This window comes from Taurulus bubalis (genome assembly GCF_910589615.1).
Source record: "Taurulus bubalis genome assembly, chromosome: 8".
Taxonomy (NCBI): Eukaryota; Metazoa; Chordata; class Actinopteri; order Perciformes; family Cottidae; genus Taurulus; species Taurulus bubalis.
This window is the reverse complement of record NC_136596.1, coordinates 8192202-8212955: the sequence shown is the minus strand read 5'-3', so window position 1 is coordinate 8212955 and position 20754 is coordinate 8192202. Positions and strand designations below refer to the sequence as shown.

At 39.6% G+C, this 20754-nt stretch overlaps 1 protein-coding gene across 1 annotated transcript in view; it reads right to left on the bottom strand.

Annotated features, from left to right (window-relative positions):
* Positions 1 to 20754, bottom strand: part of ntrk2a (neurotrophic tyrosine kinase, receptor, type 2a) — a gene marked incomplete at both ends in the record, with an annotated part of 72115 nt that overhangs the window by 18972 nt on the left and 32389 nt on the right. The window contains one exon of the mRNA XM_079222516.1: positions 3252 to 3440. Coding sequence (XP_079078642.1) covers positions 3252 to 3440 — 189 coding nt within the window. The remainder of the gene's footprint in view (positions 1 to 3251; positions 3441 to 20754) is intronic.

Below are 20754 nucleotides of genomic sequence, written 5' to 3'. Positions count from 1 at the left end.
TTATCAATGTGGCTAAAAGTCAGTGTTTTTATTTAAATATATGCAATATACATTACATACATACATACAGCAGTAGCACACAATTCCCTATCCAACAGCAGCACACAATAAACTCATACACCCACAAGCTAACTATACCCACTATTTAACCATCTAATTACCTCACCGCAGCATTTCCTGTGGAATAAGCGGTCACCCATGAAAACGCCTTGCACCACTTCTCCTTAATTAACACCCTCAAATAGGAAATACATTTATGTGTGCAGACCAATGCTTCCCTTATCGCTTTTATTTCTTTGGCAGGAACATTTGGTGTTGTTCTCACAGCCTTTCCTTCTGCTTGTTTTTCTTTTTAAATGTATCTTTATTGTTACATTCATAATGTGTCATTGCAACTCATTTTGCATTCATATATTCAAGAATCTTCCAGAATTGCGAGCAATCAAGAACTTTCAAAATCACGTTATTTTATTATTATGGCCTCATACTGCTCATGATTTCTGCTTTCTAGCTGTCTGCTTTTGACAATTTTACACTCCTTCCACCCTGCTTTCATTATTAAACTGCATCTCTTTGTGCAGTGCTACACATCACTCCTCTTCTCCTCAATCAGTGTCCTTAATTAAGATCTACAGAAATTTTTTTCTTAATTAGTACCCGTTTTCCCTCATTTAGCATCCCTCCATCCAGTCTCATTATCTTACTCTCACTTTCCTTATTTAGCATCCCGCTGCTCCATCATTTATTTCTCGCTATTCTCGTTTCCCTTCATCTGCTGAACTTATCACTTTTTAATCAACATCCTCTAAACATTAACATCCAGGCACACGGTCTTCCCCCATTCTGTTGCTCCATCACTCACTTGTTTGTGACGGCGCCGACAACATTAACATCAAGAGGAATAATATTTCCTATCAACCTCCTCCTCTCCCATATTTTTCCATCTGTTCTTTCCCTTGGTGCTCCGATCTCTTCACATTTCCCAAAAGAGCCACCTCTCATACCTGTGCCCCTTAATCAGCATCTTATTAACAACCAAATAAATACATGCCTCGGGAAATAATGATTCCACCTATTCCCATCTGCCTCTTCCTCCCCATCTCCTTCACTCATCTGCCCAAACATATTTCCATGACCCTGGATGCTGACGTAAAACAATTTGGGAATTGTGTGTTTGGTAGTTTGAACCAAGCAATGTGATATGTCAAAGAGACAATCATGTTTAACAGATGCTTTGAAAACAGGGCCAACAGGGATTTCAACCATTTTCTCTAAATTCCTCATGCAGTTCACGTCATGACATTTTTTTCCTTTTCTTCTTCACGACACTCCTTCTGCTCAGCCAACGCTCCCAACTGCACGCCGTCCTATCAGGTGTTGCAAATTGTGACCTCAATTTTCACAAGCTTAGTGTGTTTGTGAGTGTGTGTCTGTGTAAATGGGTGTTTTCATTTACTGTCTGCTGTTGACTCATGAATAACATTTTCCAGAACAATGTTAATCCTAATTCCCTAGATACAACAAAATACAAACCCCAGACGATGTGCTTGGGTTGCAATCGGTGGAAAAATTGAGAGACACTCGAGACAAAATTCAGTTCAAGGAGTTGTTGAATGTCTGAGCAATTTCCTCAAAAGACCCATTAAATAAAACTTGAACGGCAAAATATAAAAATAAAACACAAAAAAGTACAGATACTTAAAATATGACCCTGTTTTGGTGTTTTCTGGATGGGGTTGTTTTGGGGAATTGAATGACCTCAGTCTTCCTAAAATATTCACTGCATCTCTGCTGCAGTTGCTTGACACATACATGTAATGAATACCGGTATGTGGGATTACAGAAACAGACACACAGTAGTTCCAACCAATGCAAGTCCATGGGGGTTTTACTATAAGTCTTTCAAGATGCGTGCAACACTCTCCAACCATGCACGCTTGCTCCTCTGAGGTAATTATTGTTAATGAGGTGTTAACTTCAGAGGTAAGCTGCACAACTGAAGCTTTGCAGCACAGCGAATAGATCCCGTAATTACTCACGGATCCATCATCTCTGCTGAGTAATTGTTGCTTTATTGCTGCCAGGAAGGCAGCAATAGGCCTGTGCCATCTTTTAAGTCAAAGCTTGTATTCAATATCACAGGCCACAAGCTGGTTAAGACCAATGTTTAAAAAGAGTTCAGTTCCTGGCCTGCAACTGAGCATGCACTTTGCCAAACTGTCTCCATCCAAGGCTGTTGCTCGGGTCGGAAAAGGAAGAGTGACAAATAATTGTTCAGATACTTTCAGTATTTATGCCGCCTGTCTGCGAGTCAAGGAAGCATACAGAGTAATAGTTGTAATGGCAGCATTACATACACACACACAAACACACGCAGTATGTTATTGACTTTTATTGATCCTCAGCGCTTTTGTTCTGGTCAGTCTTTTAGTAATAACGCACAACCAAAGAGGTCAACGTCCAATCCCTCTCATTATTATATCTCCTTCAACCGTGCACTCACAAATAAGAGCATGCACGCACACACGCACACACACACGCACACGCACACACACACACACACACACACACACACACACACACACACACACACACACACATATGCACACGTGGTCCCATAATTTACTGCAACGCAAGGCCAAAGCCTGGAGAAGCTTTTATTATTTGCCAATAATCCTAATGTCATGTTGATGGACCAGGTCAATATGGTGTGTGCTCTCTGTCCGTCTATTTGACTGTTGTCTCCTTCTGCTCTCCTCAGGTTTCTCTTTTCTTCTATTTCTGTTCATCTCTTGTCTCCTTTATACTTTCTTTGACCACTTTCTCTTTGCTTGTTTTGTTGACATACATATTTGTGCCACTGCGTACTTGTTGCGCTGCTAAAATAACTTCTACCTGTAACGGCTCACAGACTCCTGTACGTTTGGCCTTCAGCTCTTGTAATGCGTGTGTATGAATGCATTTTTGAATGGAGTCACGCTTAACTTATGCCGGGGCACACACATGCAGACACGCGAATAAATAGACTTTTCTATTTCCCACTTCTCTCTCAGAATTGACAGCTTATCATCAGCAGCTCCAAGGTCATTGCCATGACAGCAGCGAAGATGTTGCCATGGTAACCCCCGTGGATAACACAAGGACCGTGAGCTTGACTACTTTGGAGTGCATTGCTCATAATGGGTTGATAAGCATTTGTTAACACAGTTAATTTGGGTTCCACATGAAAGATAAGTGAGCTTTTTACTCACACGTGTCAGTTTTGAGCAGGCTGTTTGTGCTCCTGAAGTACTGAGGGTTTTCTATCACCGGGATCTTGGTCATGCCAATGATTACCGCGTCCGGGCCCATCTCTGAAGATGATGGAGTGTTGCTGCCATTAGAGACGTGGTGAAGAGGAGAGGCCGAGTCGTCATCGTTACTGATCACCGAAGACGCTCCTGTGAGAGCAGAGAAAGAAGGAGTTTGGTTATCTTGACAATGAGGTCCTGCATGTGAGACGGAGCATCTCAGTACAAACGGCAGCTTCGTTAATGTTATGAAGACACAAGAGAATGAATCAAAATGTTAAGCTGTTATTAGCAGAGATGAGCTCATAAAACAGAGAGGTTAAGCTGTTATTATGGATCACAATAGACATCTAAGAGGAGAGCGAGACATCAGTTATAATCATAACAGTAGAGTGTGGAGGATATAAAATGGACAGTCACATTTGTATTCATGTGTTTTTAGCAACACTAATCACCCCCTAGATTTTCAGTGACTTGTGAAACGGCAAAGAGACTCAATAAAAAGCTCCAATTGTGATCATAGAAGTAGAGTCAAGTATGGTTTGTTATCATGGAATCTAACACAGGCTTCAGTAAGCAGAGACAAGTGCTTATTGATGGTTGAGCAGTGTCTGAGACAGCCTCTCCCAACTCCTTTGCAGTGTCGGAGTTCTGTCACGTTCCAAAACCATCAATTGAACAAGGATCAACAGTGCAAAAAAAAAGAAAAGCAGAGTTGTGGGGCAAAAAGTGGAGCCTGGCATTCAACAAGAGGCTGAGTGGGCCAATGCACATTCTTAGTTTCCTATTTTGGGTAGGCAGTGTTTTTCTACTGTTTATGCGGGGATTAAAATAGTTGCCGCCATGGTAACTTTCCAAATATTATAATCTGTGTTTTTAGTAGTCATAAGCCATTAAACTCATGGATCTGTCACTCCAACTGAACTGAACCAACATGATCTTATTTCCTGTTTCACTGGTACTCCACAGCACAGCTCCTTACACGTCTGAATGCAGGGCTGTCTGGACACCCACCCCATTGTATTTCAAACAGGCTTTCACCCACAAAGGAAGTACATCCCTGAGCTGACCACATGAGCCATAGCACTGGCCAACACTCACACATCTTAATGTGCAACAACACCGTAAGAAGTCAGAGGAGGGCCGACAATTGTCTGACAGAGTTAGACAATTGTTGGTGGAATATGTGGATGAGGCGGTAGCAGCTCCCATAATGCTGACTTGGTTCATCTTGTTTGGATGAGAACAAACTTGCAAATTTCCGTGTGCGGAAAATAGGTGACTAAGCCTGTAACAGTCCTATTAGAGGGCAAAGCCTGTATAACACGGGATACTATGTCAACATTGTTGTTTTCATGTTTGAGTGCTGGGTTATTGTTTTATAAGTCAAGTTTTGTAGCATATAATGATGAAGTCAACGAAAGAGGGCGAAGAAAGAGTATTTCTAAAAAGCTGGGTAATGTAATCTCGGAACCTGGTGGAAAAAAGATCTCCTGAGAATAAGCTTTTCGATATCACAAAGGCGATAATGGCGTACATTGTTTGCAGGGATTTGCACCAAACAAATATGCTTTCTGAAGTCTGGAGACGATGTGTGCAGCACAACAATATTTAATTAAAAATATTATTTTGACACACATTTCACCTTAAACAAATCCTTGAACTTCCTTCAATCTGATTAATTTAATTTAGATTAATCGTTCAGCCCACATGGATAATAAAATCCATGAGCAACATGAGGCACGGGTCTGGAAACAGACACGGAGCCCAACCCAGTCACAGATAAATAGTGTTTTGGCAACAGAATTTGTTTCTAATTAGGAAAGTGGAAACAGTCCATGAAGCTGATTCCATCTTCAAAAGTTATTGTACACCTTTGTGTCATTGCAGCTAATATTCTGTGTCTTCAGGTCGAGTGCCAAAACAAACAATATCAGCACTAAATAGCGCATACTTGCACACATTGATGCTCCCTCTCTCGCACATCCAAGTAAACATACCTGTGTCAGTGTCTGTGACCTATAACCCCTAATGTGTATGCTTAAAACCTGACAGGATATTTTCCATTTTTTTTTGTCTCTCAACAAGATCCACATGTCCGTCAGCATATTTAAATTACTAGTCGCTGTATTTGTTCCTCCAGTTGAATCATATGACATGAGGTTGTGATTTCAAGTCAACGTTGTTTTCATATGCATGACCGAAATCTTTCCATAACCTTAGAATAGATACATGCATATTATTGTTGGCATGACACCGAAGCTCCCTAAGCCATAAAGTAATTTTTCTGCCTGAACTTAAAGAAACCTTAAACCAAGTGTTGTTTCATTCTGAAACAGACTATTTTGTTTTGTAAGGCACATACAAATGATGTTGTCCTGCCGATACGGGCGTCGGATCAGAAGAAGAAGAACTTTTTAAGGGCACGGAGAGGACTTTTTGCAGAATACACAACCAACTTTGTGTTTGTACCAGATGATACAATCATATTCGAAATAGCTTTCCAGTGCTAACACACAAAATAACGTAATGATAACCAGCAACGCTTGTAAATCATCTTAATCACTCAGGTACACGGAGGGTTGAGCAAATTACTGCTTTTAAGTGCATTGTCCTACAAGTACTGTAACAAGAGCTTGTGAGTGATGGTCTATTTCATGCCTCGAACTGATTTATGCATTCTTCACTGATTTAGGGGTGTGAACGAGAAAAAACGAGTTTGTGTGTATAAGGATCTCTTGAAAATCATAATTGAATGCTTCCATCTAGTCTCGGTCTTTCATCAGCTCTTCACCATGTGTCAGTAGAAGACAAAATAACACTAAAAACAAGTTAGAGCATGGGTCCCATCAACCGGGAAACATTATTCAGAGTTACACGCACTCGGAGTGAACACAGTCCTTCTCCAGACCTCTTCATGACACAAAGCATTAGTAAACAGCTAACATTGTATCATGAGTTGAGATTGAGCTCAAAGTACAGCAGATGTATTGCCTCTCATGTGGTCGGTTGTGCTGAATTATAACAATGGTTGACATCGTTCATTTCCTCTGTCCCTGGCCTCATATCAGGCTCTAGTGCAACTGACGGGGCTTGATTGAGAGGGAGAAACAGAGTTTGTTTGTGTGCGAGGATGTGTGTGTGTGTGTTGGTGACTCATGAGGATAGAAAAAGGCCTTGAGAGAGAGAAAAGGAATGAGAGGGAGAGCACAATAGTTAGTTTTCTTTTGTCTGTGGGGATGTGCACGCTTGCTTTCGGTGTGTGTTTGAGAGCTCGTTTGTTGAGCTGCAGTGTCTTCCAGCAGCATCTTCCTGTGTCCAGGATCAGACGTGTACTGTGTACTAATGTGTCACTTTCAATGAATAAACCCGAAAGTGTGATGAACGAGGAGCGAATGATGAATACCAAACAAGTTGTGGGTTGAATTAAAATGTAATTAAACTCTTTGCAACTTTCAGATGGAATTGTTTTCACACATTCAAAATAATTGCAACCATAGGAAAATCCCGTCATGCTTTTAACCAAATAGTATTGATATGATTTGTAATATTAGTTTGAGTCCAATGTCATCATTCAGTTTCTCTGAAACATAATTTACCAGATGAAGAGAATATAGTTTTGGGTTTCATCGGTTTCAATTAAAACTTGATTTCATACAAAAGCTGAAAACAGCTGCCACTAATTGTAAATACTGAAATAGTTGTGCATTTTATTGGTGTTCTTAAATGGAGGAATATGTTTGTTCCCCTTTAAATTGAGACTATTTCACCATTACTAAATGAGAGACAGCCATTTAGCATTCCACAGCTGCCAGGACCAAACTGTTAGAAAATGGCGTGGCCTTCAAATTTCTTTCACTAGAGACATTCTTGAAGCTGTTAGTTTCGGGCTGTTCGAGTTGTCTAATTACTTGCAACAATTACCGCTCTGAAATTATCTCGACGTAACAAAGGGGAGAAGAAAAACATGCCGCACGTGAGCGCGCAAGTTATTGTCTGTCAGCATGTGTGTGTTTGTGTTGGGAGGGGCTGATGATCATTAACGCAGAGAGGTCCCAGGGTCAGATCGTTATAAATACGGTTAAGCTGAGAGGCAACAAGAGCCTGCGTGCACGTGTGTGTGTGTGTGTGTTTATATATGAGAAAGAGAGGTGGCAGAGGGTCCACAGGGAGAGACTTGGTAATAGGGGGATGAAAAGATGTAGTGGGGAGGTGGAGGGAGGAAGAGAGAGATGGACGGGAGAGGTGAAGGTATAAGTGGGGTCAGGTCACGACCCGACACTGTTAATAGACATGGAACCGCTGTTTAAACTGGTGGAGACTGGAGCTCTTTGCAGTCTGGCGGGGAGCAGCTAGGAGTTAAAAGTCAATAAAATGTAGCTTCAAAGTTCAGGTCATGAGAGGTGGGTGGCAAAAGGATGATAACTGACAATGGCAATTATGTCGTTATTTTTGAGTCTATTTGTCATAACAGGTGCAGGCACTGTGTTGTGATCGTCGGGTGTTTGAGACTTCCGTGAAATGGAATGAACGTGTTGAAGTTAAAGTGGGTAACAAATTGGGCATTTTGTGGGAAAGTAATAACAACTTCCGCCTCAGCTCATTTTGTGCCATCCATTTGCGACCACATGCATCTTTGCCACTTTGCATTGGCCTTTAATAAAACTGCACCATCTACCAACTTTCAGTGATGTTGCTTTGTCCCCAGGTCTGGAAGTGGTGGGTACAACATCACTATTAATAAGAAGGATGACCAAAAGTTGGTACTCATCACACATCATCATTAGACAAGCCATTCGAGGACTGCTGTACTATGACTGTAGGTCTGATTCTTGATCAGGTTTGTCTCTGTGTCTTGTTGAACAGCTGTTTCTGTCGAGGGAGGTTGGGCAATACTGCCATCCATGAACAGCGACATTGTTAAGTTAATGACCTCTAGTCCACACGGCCTGCTTCATTAGAGGTTTATGTAGAGTGCTGGAATTAGACGCTTGGTGAAACCGAGTAGATGTGTTTCCTCGACATACCATATTATACAACCTTGTCAAGATAAAAGGAAATCCCCCCCTCTTTAAATGTGGAAGGGATGAGAGAAATGTAAGTGCTGTAGTGTAAACAAAACAGGTCTTGTTTCTACAGTGTTTCGGATCTCCAGAAGAGAAATTAAGCTAAAATGCACTCCTGGGGCATTCCGTACAAAGTCAGAGAAATCATAGTTATTGCTAGGAAAAAGGGTGATGGTAGAGCTACATGAGCTACAGATGCAACCCACCAATAGGACGTGGTATTGTTTAAAAATGATAGTTCATGAAGTGGTACCGATACCAGGTAGTACTTCATTCCATACCATTCGAAGTTGAAGTGGTTTATTGCACCGGAAATCAGCTGTTCTTATTTTACAGTATGTGGTGTGAACGAGGGACGTACGACCCACACAGAGCAAAGCCTTCTTTTAATTATTATTATTATCATATCCTGACCATAAGATGATGACCGGTTCACGAAAATATGATTAAGTTACTTTCTATCCTGCCCATAAAATTTCTGAGAGATAATGGAGTCTAGAGATTTCCTAATTGGCAACAAAAGATCAAGATGTGTTTATCGTGATATTTGTTGAACTTGTATGTGTTTATCATCAATAAAATAGGATAAAAAAATAAAATAAATGCAGTGCAAGGAAATAAGTTTAAAGGGGTGTACCATATGTCATTCTTTGACATTTTAATTTAGCTTCAACTGTTTGTACAAATTGTAATTTTCTTTTCTAGATCTGGGCACAAAAAGGATCCATTGCAGGTATCATTTGATTGTAGATGGTTTGATACTAACTGATACTGGGTTATTTCGGTTGATACCTTAAAGATGTTGAGTACGGACACCCAGCCCTCACCAATGAATGTGAGTCACACAAGTATTATACGTCCACTTGGATAGTCCATTCTTCAGCTCTTTAAGTTGCTGCCGTGACACCGGCGTTGCTGTGGGAGCCCGAGGGTTTGGGCATCTGGAGTGGAGCAGGAGTTTTATGGCAGGAGCCTACGCTGGAGTGGAATTAAAACGATGACTGTGAGTGACTGCATTGATCTATCTTAGGCTCTCTGGGTACACCTCAGACAACCTGAAGCCATTTACCGCTGCTTGTTTCCCAGGGCGATGGATGCAGAAAGGCTATTATGGGATTTAAGGACATCAGGGCCCGTCAGTCAGTCTTTTACAACAGCTTGGTTGTCTTGTGCCCAGAAAAGGAACAGAAGGAGCAGTTGTTAGCGGATAATAGTGGATTTCATGATTTGAGATTATTTTATCGGTGGCAGACAGTGAGGTCAGAGCACAAGATTGGTTGAAATAAAGGGCTTTGGTGCATTTCAGAGGTAGTGAGGTACAGCCTAGACATCAGGTACAAGTTGACACAAAATAACAAATTTATCTGGCAAGCGTTCAACTCTAGTTTTCTCTCTGCAGTTGAAGCCCTTTAGTGCATTTACGACAACCTTTTTGGCTCTAAAGCTGCTGACTAAATATCATGTACCAGAGCAGAAACTGCAGGTATTCATGGCAAATTCACAGGCCCAAATGAAGATCCTCTGGCTGCCATATAATAATTTTGCCTCTTGATGAAGAATAATTAAATACACAAGAAATTCCCATGTAAAAAAAAACCTAATTCTGTCTGGTGTCTGGTGGACGCTTTATCCAACAGTCAGTGGAGCAGCCACACAGGCTTCAGGGCAAACACAGGACTGCTGCCACTGTTGACCCCAAATGTCTCGGTGACCCCTTAAGCCCATCACAATACGTACATACACACACTCGCAGATGACTGGTAACCTGAACTCCGTGGTCTCTAAATTGTGTCACTCTGCTGAACACAGGAAGTCATCTATCGATCCAGGAGGAAGGGGGATGGGGGGATGCGGAGGAGAGAGACAGACAGATGAGAGAGACAATCAGGAGACAGCAGAAAGGAAAGGGGAGTAAAGAAGAGCATAAAGAGCTGCAGAGGTGTTGAGTGGCTGGCTGACAGATGCATACCGTAGAGTAAAAATAATGCAGAGAAAGAAGAAACATACACATGAAAACAAGTTTAGCTAATCAGCTTCTTTGTCTGAGCAATAAGGTTCTACATGAACATAGACTTGTTTGCTTATGTTTCCAGGTTGTTCAAATCTGATCTAACCCCCCACACAGTCCTGATGAAGCAGTTTTTAGTGTTGATAAGTAGTAACTAAGGATGTTTTTACCAAAATATAACTGATTATTGCCTATTTAGTCATCAGAAAATTGAAAAGGTATCTCATGTGTTTGGTCTTTATTGTTTTCTTTACATTTTTGCATTTGGATGATTAATGTTATCCATTATCTCGGTATCCGCTGCAAAAAACAGATAATTGTTCGGTTTTGTAACCGGGCCTGAAATTCTACATGGTGTATATTGTTTATATTATATATAATTTGAGTTTTAAAAGTAATATTATAGAACATTTGAGAATTTTAACCAGGTTTTAACCAGGGGGCTTTCTCCCTAGAGCTCTTGGAATGTTTTCAAATGGATTAAAAGATGATACATTATTGACGAATAGAAAAGGTTTATCTAAAGGTTACAAAGTGATGACTGCGGTTAGATTCTAACCGCAGTCATCACTTTGTTAGAGCTGCAACAACATTTACTATCATTATTGATTCATCATTTAGTGTGTGGAACAACAAGAAATGGTGGCAAAAGGGCAATCATGACGAAGTTGTTTAGTTTGACCAACACTTTGACAAAAGAAATATATTCAGTTTTCAATCATATAAGACAAAAATAAACAGCAAATCCACACGTGAGAAGCTGTAACCAGAGAACGTTTGCATTTGTTTGCTTAAAAAACTAACTAACAACAAATTATTAAAATGGATGATAGTTAGCTTTTGTCAACCTAATCGATTCATCGCTTAACTTTAAATGTTATTATACAGTAGTTTATTAATATGTTTTACCTATTGTATAGGTACCTATTGACATGTACTGCATGTTTCATTTCAGGGGTAAATGGCATCTTATGACAGTAAATAGCTTTGAAATGAAATGTCTAATTATTTCCGAAGCAAGATATAATGAAAAAAAAAATTCTACAGAAAACAGAAAACTATCAAAAAGAGAAACAATGGAAATACAGAGAAAGAAGATGCATTGATGAGGGAGAAGAGCGAACAAAGAAGAAAGGGCAGAGAATTAGTGATGGATTCAGTAGATGGGTAGAATTTCCTCTACACTGCAGTTCAGTAAATGTCCGTACGAATCTGCCTGTACAAGCGTAAAATCCTCCTCCTCTTTGGCCTAATGCAGAGGCCTATCACATTCCCCTTTCCTCTGTACCAACCACTGGTAAAAATAGACATTTCCTCTTCTCTCTGTCTTCATGCGTCTGTCTCACGTCACGTATCTCCTTTCTCATCTCCATCCATGTGTCTACTACCCCGCTTTCTTTCGTCATCTTGTTTTTTTCCCACATCCTCCTCCTCTCTCTTTCTCGCTCCTCCTTGTAGCCCTATCAGTCTGATCTTTTCTATTTTTAATATTCAACCCACATTCACCTTCTCATATGACACACTGGAAGACCAGTTCCTCCTACTGAAGGCACTCTGAGGTGGTCAGAGATGTGGAAACCAAGAAGCAGGGAAGGAGTGAAAAAGAACTGTGTGTTGTTGTGTTTCCGGTTCTGTAATATCAGACCATCATAGCACCAGGCACTTGTTCACTATGGAGACAAATGTTTAAAATAATAAAATAGTCATAATAGAACATATGTATGAAAGAGAATCACATCTCAATCTTTCTTTTTCATCTTCCATTAACAAACGTGTCTTTAACCTGTTACTAACACTTAAATGAATGGTACATCTCCTAAAAAAATCTTAGATCTCACTGTTTTTAATCCATCTGACCCACTTTGGTACTTACAAATTTAACATTATTTCTATTTTATGCCACTTCACTTCAGAATCTTAAGACACAATGTCAGATGATCTTCTCCATAATCAGGTTGCTAACATTCATGCATCACCTTTTAAGCAGCAGGTTTTAGTTTTTTACTTACCTGTTCTCTTATTTTTGCATTTATTTGTGAAATATTGAATAATTTGAACTCTTCGGGCCTTGAGCAGTTATCTAAATGAGAGGTTTAGTGTGGAAATGTTATTTGATGTTTTCATTTTTAATCTTACCATGAAATACAAATAGTTTAGATGTCAAATAAAATTAGAAGAATACACAATATTTCCCTCTGAAATGTAGTGAAATAGAAGTAGCATCAAATGGAAGTACCCATACTGCACCTCAAATGTGGGCTTCAGTAAAGTGCTGTAGTTAAATCCACCACTGTCTGCCCCTTTCTGTAATTTACAATCCAACAGTCATGCACACATCACGCAGGGAGGAAGCAATCGGGGGTTTAAACCTTTCTTTCTAGGTCTCTTATTTCCTTGTTCTCTTTGCACAACTGTCACTTTGCATGTGAACAAACAAGTGGCAACATCTTTCCAGGAGGGAGTGCTAGAAAAAGTTCACCGGTTAAACGATCACTGCACCTCCTCCCTTTGACCTCGGAACCACGAGGAACACCTTTGTAGTCCAACATGGTCTGATGACAAAATGTACAAACTGGTGTTCCCTTCACGTAGAACCCAACCTAAACTAAGTACTTTTACTATTGATACTGTTAGTACATTTTGCTGATATACTTGCTTTTACTAAGGAACAACATCTGTGCAGGACCCTGTGGCATTGTCATGTTTTACATGAGTAAAGGATCTGAATACGTTTTCAAGCTTAACCCATCCCACTATATTAAAACGTTTCACTCCATGAATAAAAGCAAAAAAAAAAGAAGGTCTGTACTGTAATTAACCACTGTAATCAGGGTCATTGGGACTATAAAAAAAAGTCCTTTCAGTATTGTAGTAGAACAAGAAAAGCCGTGATGACTTAAAACATTGCTGCTGCCTTCAGCTGACGGATGGACAGAGACAAAGAGACGGAAGTAAAGGAAAATATGATTTACAGAAAAGAGGAAGTACAATAACAGAAGAGTTGGATGTGGCATTGATTTCAAAGCCAGAATGGTCACAGATATATTCTGTTTCATGAATTGTGTCTGACTGAGCCTTTTGTACTGATAAATATGGGGAACACACTGTACTAGATATGCACAGACACACACACATGCTCTTGCATTTTTAGATGAAAAAGACACATTTACACACAAGGGACACCAATAAATGATTTATTTTATTGAAAAGAAGAAAAAAAACGTTTCTTTCCTCTGAAGTATGAAATATCTTTTTAAAATGAGCCTTTTAAGCAATTAGCCTCTTGAACGCAGCTTTAATGCCCCAGTATTTGTCACTCCAAATATAGCAGTTTCTTTTGTATGCTAACGATGGAGAGGTAAAAAGGTTACCATTGTGCAATAACTGAAAAGTGTTAGGGAACTGTGCTGCAGTTGAAGAACATGCCATTGCTGATGGAGACGCATGACAAACTAGATATGGTGGTAATGTCACAAACACATGAACAAAAACAGGCCCTTCTTCAGTTCTAAAACAAGAATATTGTGTATCAAATGTGGAAAGGAAATAAAAAGGACAAATACACTAAGGATAAAACATAAAATAACATTCACTTCCAGTAAGAAAAACTACTATACGATACTGTCATATTTCCCAGTGTTAGCATTTTGTAAATGTTTAGCTCAAACATCTTTAACAATTTCAAGAAAACTGTAAATATGCAATTTAGAATGATACAACATAAAATATGTACAATTATGTGCAAAAAAATCTAAGCAACTCAAACCTAAAATGAGCCTAGCATCCGGTTTATAATAGAAACTAACAAAGTCAAAAATAAAGTCAGTATAAAGTCAAAAGCTTCTTAACAGCAATGCACTTTATATATTTTGTTTAAAAATACAGTGGAATCCTGGCTATCAAGTTGAAGAATGAATATTGCCTGAACTGTTCAGCTTGTTGAAATTCAAGGCAATTCTTGACCAAGGATATCTCTAAATATGGATCTGACACGAATCTTGCCTCAACAGGAATCGGCCTCACTCTTGTTTTTGTTATCTGACATTTTGGGAAATATGCTTATTTGCTCTCTGGCGGAGAGCTGGTGAGAAGATGGATACCACGCTCAATGTGTGTCCCTTGAACAAACAGCCAGCAGCCAGTTAGCTTACCTTAGCACAGAGACTGGAAACAAGGGGAAGCAGCTAGTCTGGCTCTGTCCAACAGTAACAAAACCCTCCCACCAGCACCTGTAAAGCTCATTAATGAACATGTTGCATCTCGGCGGTTTAATCTGTACAAAAAAAACAAAGGGTATTTCACAAACTGAACTTTTGAAAAGTGTTCAGGCCAATCTTGTTCAGTCCATTCTTTATTTTCAACAGTGACGTTTACTGCTCGTGTCACATTTGGTTGTAACTGTTTGTAACCAACCTAGCTTAACTACACTTTGCACTAAACAGTAATGAATGCATAAAAAAACTGAAATGTATCAGGTTGTAATATATATATATATATATATATATACATATATATATATATATATATGTATATATATATATATATATATATGTATATATATATATATATATATATTTATATATATATATATATATATATATATATATATTTATATATATATATACTATATTGTAATGTAAAAAAAAAAAAAAAAGTTACATTCATGTTGCTGATGGAGCTGCAATTTTTGAATATGTCAGAAACAGATTGATAATGTGGTTGAAGATTTCCCTCCATAATTGAAAGAATCGTTCTTTCTGTCAGTCTGTCTAACTTTCTTGTGAACACACACAATGCGTACTCAAACACACCCTCAATAACCGCAGAAGCACTCTGCCCAATCGTCCCACTCCATTCACTTTCATCATTAGTTCCTTTTGGGCTTTTTTAAATTAATATTGTTAACCTTTTGTTTTTATTTTTTCATTTTTTGCATTTTTAAACATTCTTCACTGTGATGTGTTTTTTTTCTCCTTTTTTTCCAGTATTTGCTGCCGATGGCACCAAAATGATTGTACTGTGGGACTTTCTTCTCATTATGAGCATATTAATTGATTTTCCATGAATACTGAGTGAACGAAACCTACAGACTAAAACGGACTGGGAAGATTCAACCAAACAAATGTCCCCTAATTTGAATATTCAATTCAATCAATCTCACACTGTAAAAGCTTGAGAAAGCTTTAAGAGTGTGCTGGTAGTTTATGGCACTGATTTCTAAAATGAAAACCATAATTATAGCACTTTCAAAATCACTCTTACAGTAAAGAGGTGAACCCTTAAACTAAAGTATATATAAAGTGTAACACTAAGTGCAGTTTAGCAGCTAGCATACTGCAATATCTTCAGTGAACACCACTTGGAATGTGAATTTTCATACATAAGTAAAAGTGCACCGCCCCTTTTTTTTTTTGCCTTATTAAGATGCAGAGGCTATTCAAGTGCACACTCTGAAGATAATGTGATTTAAAAACATCAGCTATCCTGAAACATAATGCAGTGTGTGTTTTTTTTTCTTTTAGATTAGATTTGTTGACCAGTTTGGCTGTCTGGGGTTTTGGATAAACAACGTTGTACTCTATTAAACTGTGATTTCCTTTAAAAAAGAAAACCCAAAAGCTTCTCCCACACCAGCAGAAAGTATTTGTGTGTCTTAACCCTGTGTGTCTTAACCCCTTTTAATCAAATATTCCCCATGCATGTGACCTGACCTCAATCTCAGCCAGCGCTGCCTTTGTGTGTGTGTGTGCGTGTGTGTGCGCAAGAGTCATCCCACATACTGACTTGACATGTGCACAGATGGCAGACTGTATAAAGTAAAATGCTTCCTCCATGTGCATATGGGATGCACCTAAGCACTTCACATGTAATTATTAATTCATGTGTGCAATTGTGAATATAAGCATTTATCTGTCTCCACAATGTAACTGAGATGTGCAGCATTGTATCCTTCCAGTTATCCAAAATGAACATGTGTGAGCCTCATGGATACAGAAAAGTGCATTAAAAAACATTTACAAAAGTCCACTGTAGCCCAAACCATTATGGTTTTGTGTGTGGGTCTTTTTGTGTGCACATGTGTACAATTATAGACAGATGTGCATGCATGACTGCATCTGTCTCAGAGAGGAAAGGTGGGTTGACGGCTACCAATGATTCATTTAACAGATACCTCAATTTATGAGCTAGTGTGTCAGTATTGACAAGGTGCGTCTTCCCAGGCGAATTTCCAGGCAAGGCATGTAACATCCTAAACCTCCTTCACTGTAAAAATATTTCGCCGGAAAAACCACCACAGACATTGTTTGATTTATAGAGAAACTGCATTTCCACTATAACAGCACTGTTGGTTGGAAGAGGGGGAGGAAAAGAAGTTTTTCTTGCCGATGTGCTGGATGTTTTGACAGGTGTAGTGAATACCTGCAAAACTAATTTGACGGCTACGCAGCAGTTTGAGTGCACTGTGCCTCCCAAACAGGGAGCTAGTGTGCTCTGCCTCTCCTGGTGTTAACAGTGTGTAATAAAGACTTTCAGAAACCTGCCCAACTCATCACATAGTTATACTTTTTTTGCATTTATAGCATGGAAGAGCGAGGCAAATTGAAGTAAAGCCATCTTCTCTCAAATGCCAATTCCCCTTATCACTTGTATTACTTGTTCTAACTGTGACTTGCAGCAGCGCCGGCTACACTACAGGAAGATGATGCCAATTCAAACCAAATCCTTTTTTTTTCTCTCCCTCTTCAAAGCCTCTTTTTCGTCGCCATTCTGCAAAGTGGTTTTGGTTACTTAGTTTAATGAACATCAAACCTTCTTCAAACTGTTCTGCTCTATTCTGTCAGTGCGGCAGCATCATCAAGAGCCAGTGGGCAGTGTTTGGATTTGGGTGTTACTATACTGTAATATGTGATGTAATATAGACATTGTTTCCAAAGTTAGGATTGGATGTATGTAAGAGGGGCTAGTGTAGTGTGCATACATACATATTGAGTTGTTCTATATTAGCTCTAAGGAGCTGAGTCAAAAATATGCAGCAGTGTGCCTGTGTGTTTGTGTAGAGGGTTGGGTGTGTGTAGAGGTGGGAGGCATGTGTGTATTTGGGGAAGATGTAGGTTAATAGCTGTCTCTGTCCCTCTGCTCTGAATAATTCATCCAATGGGAGGCTTTTATGTGTCTCTGAAGGCTGTCTCTGATTGGTTGATCAGGCTGCTGCACCCCAGAGCTCTACCTGGTTCCTCTACCTTTAGAAGTTGATAATGGACACCATCCCTTGACCGCGTTGTGTGTGTTTGCACAACCCCGTAACCCTCAGCCACTCCCTTCATTTTTTATACATAGTTTTTTGTTTTGTTGGTTGGATATGTGGACGCCCTTCTTCTTTACCTTCCCCCTTTTCCCATGTGCTGTCCCACAAACACTCCCGTAGACACACAAATACACACAAACACAAACAATCTTTCTCCCTCGCTTTTAGTCTCTTGTGTGTCCGTCTCCGTTAGCGTGAGACCAACTCCACTGGGATGTTCTGAAACAACGCACAGCCTGAAGGGAAACACAGAAAACATAAACAATAACAAAAAGAAAACAACAGTAACAAAAGAAAACAACACAAGTGTAAAATAATAATAATAACGTTAATACCAACAACAAACATCTTTTGAAAGAGAGGCATAGTTGCTGGTGTCAGAACCTCAACGAGATTGTTTGCTTAGTATTTGTTAAAAAGGTTGTTTCTGTGTTAGGATGGAGAAAGTACACAAGGCTTCGGCACATGAAATTAACCATCATTCAGTCATGTCATGCTTAGGAAAGCAACTTTCTTTGAGGTGTAATGCCAAACTTTCAAATGGAGCTATATCTATACGCTTGTGTTGTTTTTCCACCCTTCATATCACTACACGTACTGTGAGTAAAGAATCGTCTAGGTTAATTCAATCTGGTATTAGAGCAGAGGTTTAGTGAATTAGGCTAATGTTATTCACAACAGAGTGGCACCAGAACTTCTTGTAGTCAGTGTACATGGAAATACAATGTAGCATTTCCCATATCTATGAATGTCGTCTAATAAAAACCTGGCTAAACATGCACTCAGTGTACAGTTTTAAGTAGGCCTCAAAAGTCCTTTTAAACCAGGCCGACCAATTGCAGCAGTGCAAATATTAGAGAAGAAACTGAATGCACAAAACAACATGAACGACACCAGGGAGTGCAAGAGAGCAGGTGGTATAGGAAACAAAGGACACCCAACAGACAACCACAGAACAAACCTCCCGCCGTTGACTGATGAAACAGAAACACTGTAGTCAAACTTTCCGGATCATAGAGCAACATGCGTAGATCTGTTTGATGAGATAGTTACAGTGTTTGAAAGATGACAATGAATGCAACGCTTTCATTAAACAATTATGGATGCATGATCTATGTTCTGGGTGTGTATGAGCGTTGTGATGTTGTTGTGGGATGCAGCAGCTTGGAAGAAAAATGTCTTGTCTTATCTTATGAAGAGTAATTATTGTGGAAGTAAGAGAAAAGCTCAAGAAAGATTTTTTAGTAAGGGCTCAACAGTTTAACCCCACTCTGCATATATGTCACCCACTCTGTGAACATTCTGTCTAGTCATATTAAAGGGGAAAAATTTCACAAAAATGAAAATTATTTTGAAAAGTATAATACATACAACCACTAAAGGTCAGTCAGATAACGTAGGAATGTTTCTACGCTAAACAGCGTTGGAGTAGCTAGGTGCCAAAATCATGCTAATATGCTCACACTGAAAATGAACGTCTTCTCCAAATTTAATCTGCCTGATAATTAAAAGATTTCAGTCTGGAGCAAAGTCGTGGACCTCCAAAGACCAATCAAGATCATGAGGTACAAAGATAAGCCAACAGTATAACTGGTGTGATCCTGTTGAGTGTATTTACTTATCAATCAGGCAGCAAAGGTCACAGCCATTGTACACAGATCCACAAAGAGCAGCTTCCCAGTAAAGTGTTTATTTGTGAAAAAACAAAACAATTCACTCACAGTAGGGATAAAGTGACCTTTTACCAAAACCTGAACAATAAACGTATTGATCCCACACACATCTGAGCTTCACTTGATAGCCCTCGACCTTCCCACTGCTCCCAGATCAATGGACACACTCACACCTACTGTTCTACCTCGTACCAGTGAGCACAATGGGCTGTTTGACATATCCAACTATTTTAACTTTATGTCACATCTCCGCCTGCAAAGACACACACAAAGGATAATCTTCTACATGTTTCTTCGTGAAAGCTAGGGGCTGATACCAACACCTGCCGTGTCACTGTGGGAGTCTGTGCCAGCCAAACATAACAGCCTTATCTGTGTTGGAGGATTATGTGTGTACACGTTACCGACCTGTCAGTTTACCACAGAGGCTGAGCCAGCCAAAATAAATAAAACCTCTCCGCTGGATAGGGCATTAAGGTGGAAATGCATTCCAGATATCTGAGAGAAAATGAGAAATGTCACCAAAACACCTGCAGCCAGAGTGTTCGAAGACGGTTGTAGGTAAGTGAGTCATGTCTCGCAAAACATCAAACAGATGAGGGGAGAGAGATAGAGGTGAGGTAAAAAAGAGAATAAGAGTCAAATTCCAGGTGTGTCACACCGGTGATTTTGATTTTATTTCATGTAGCAGCTTTATGTCCTCGGGGTCTTAGTTACATTTCTTTTCATTTCCTGCTGCAGTGCTCCACATGCCTAGATAGATGGGGAAAACAGGGCTTTTAATCATTTGGACTACAATCGCTGTTTGGCTTTGTTTGGCCTCCCACTGTGTTTTTGAGGGGATGTATGCCAACTCGTGCAGCTATTGAGATTTTAAAATTTGGTTTAACAATGGAGTCCATTTCCTCGTACTCGTGGAATCTGCATGGGTTCCCTGGACTCCAATAATTAGTGTCGGAGCTCCAGTGTAACTCCTGTAGCGTCGATCACAACACTAATGAGGGCCAGAGGTTAAGAGAATCCGGGAGAGAGGTGATGCTCATCCTCTTTTAGCATCTCGGTTCTCTTATTGAAACTGAAAAACAGAACTAATAAATACTGATTGTGTTTACTCATACAGTAGCTGCTTGTTATGTCCTCAAATAATATCTCCACCACTGCTGGCGGTCTGAGGAAGAAGGATATATAATTAGGGAGCTTGTGCAGTGGAAATAAAGTAAGACCGGGCAAGTAATGGCTGAGGCGTCTGTCAGGACGGGAATTTTAAAGGAGAAAACCATTCCAGGCAGCTGACACTTAATGATAAAGGACAGGGAGAAGTGAGCCAAAAACAACAACCTGCTTTCCCCCTTAAGCTGCAATTGCCATTTCTGTTTTGTGTAAAATCTAGAGAAAAATGTTGAGCCTTGCA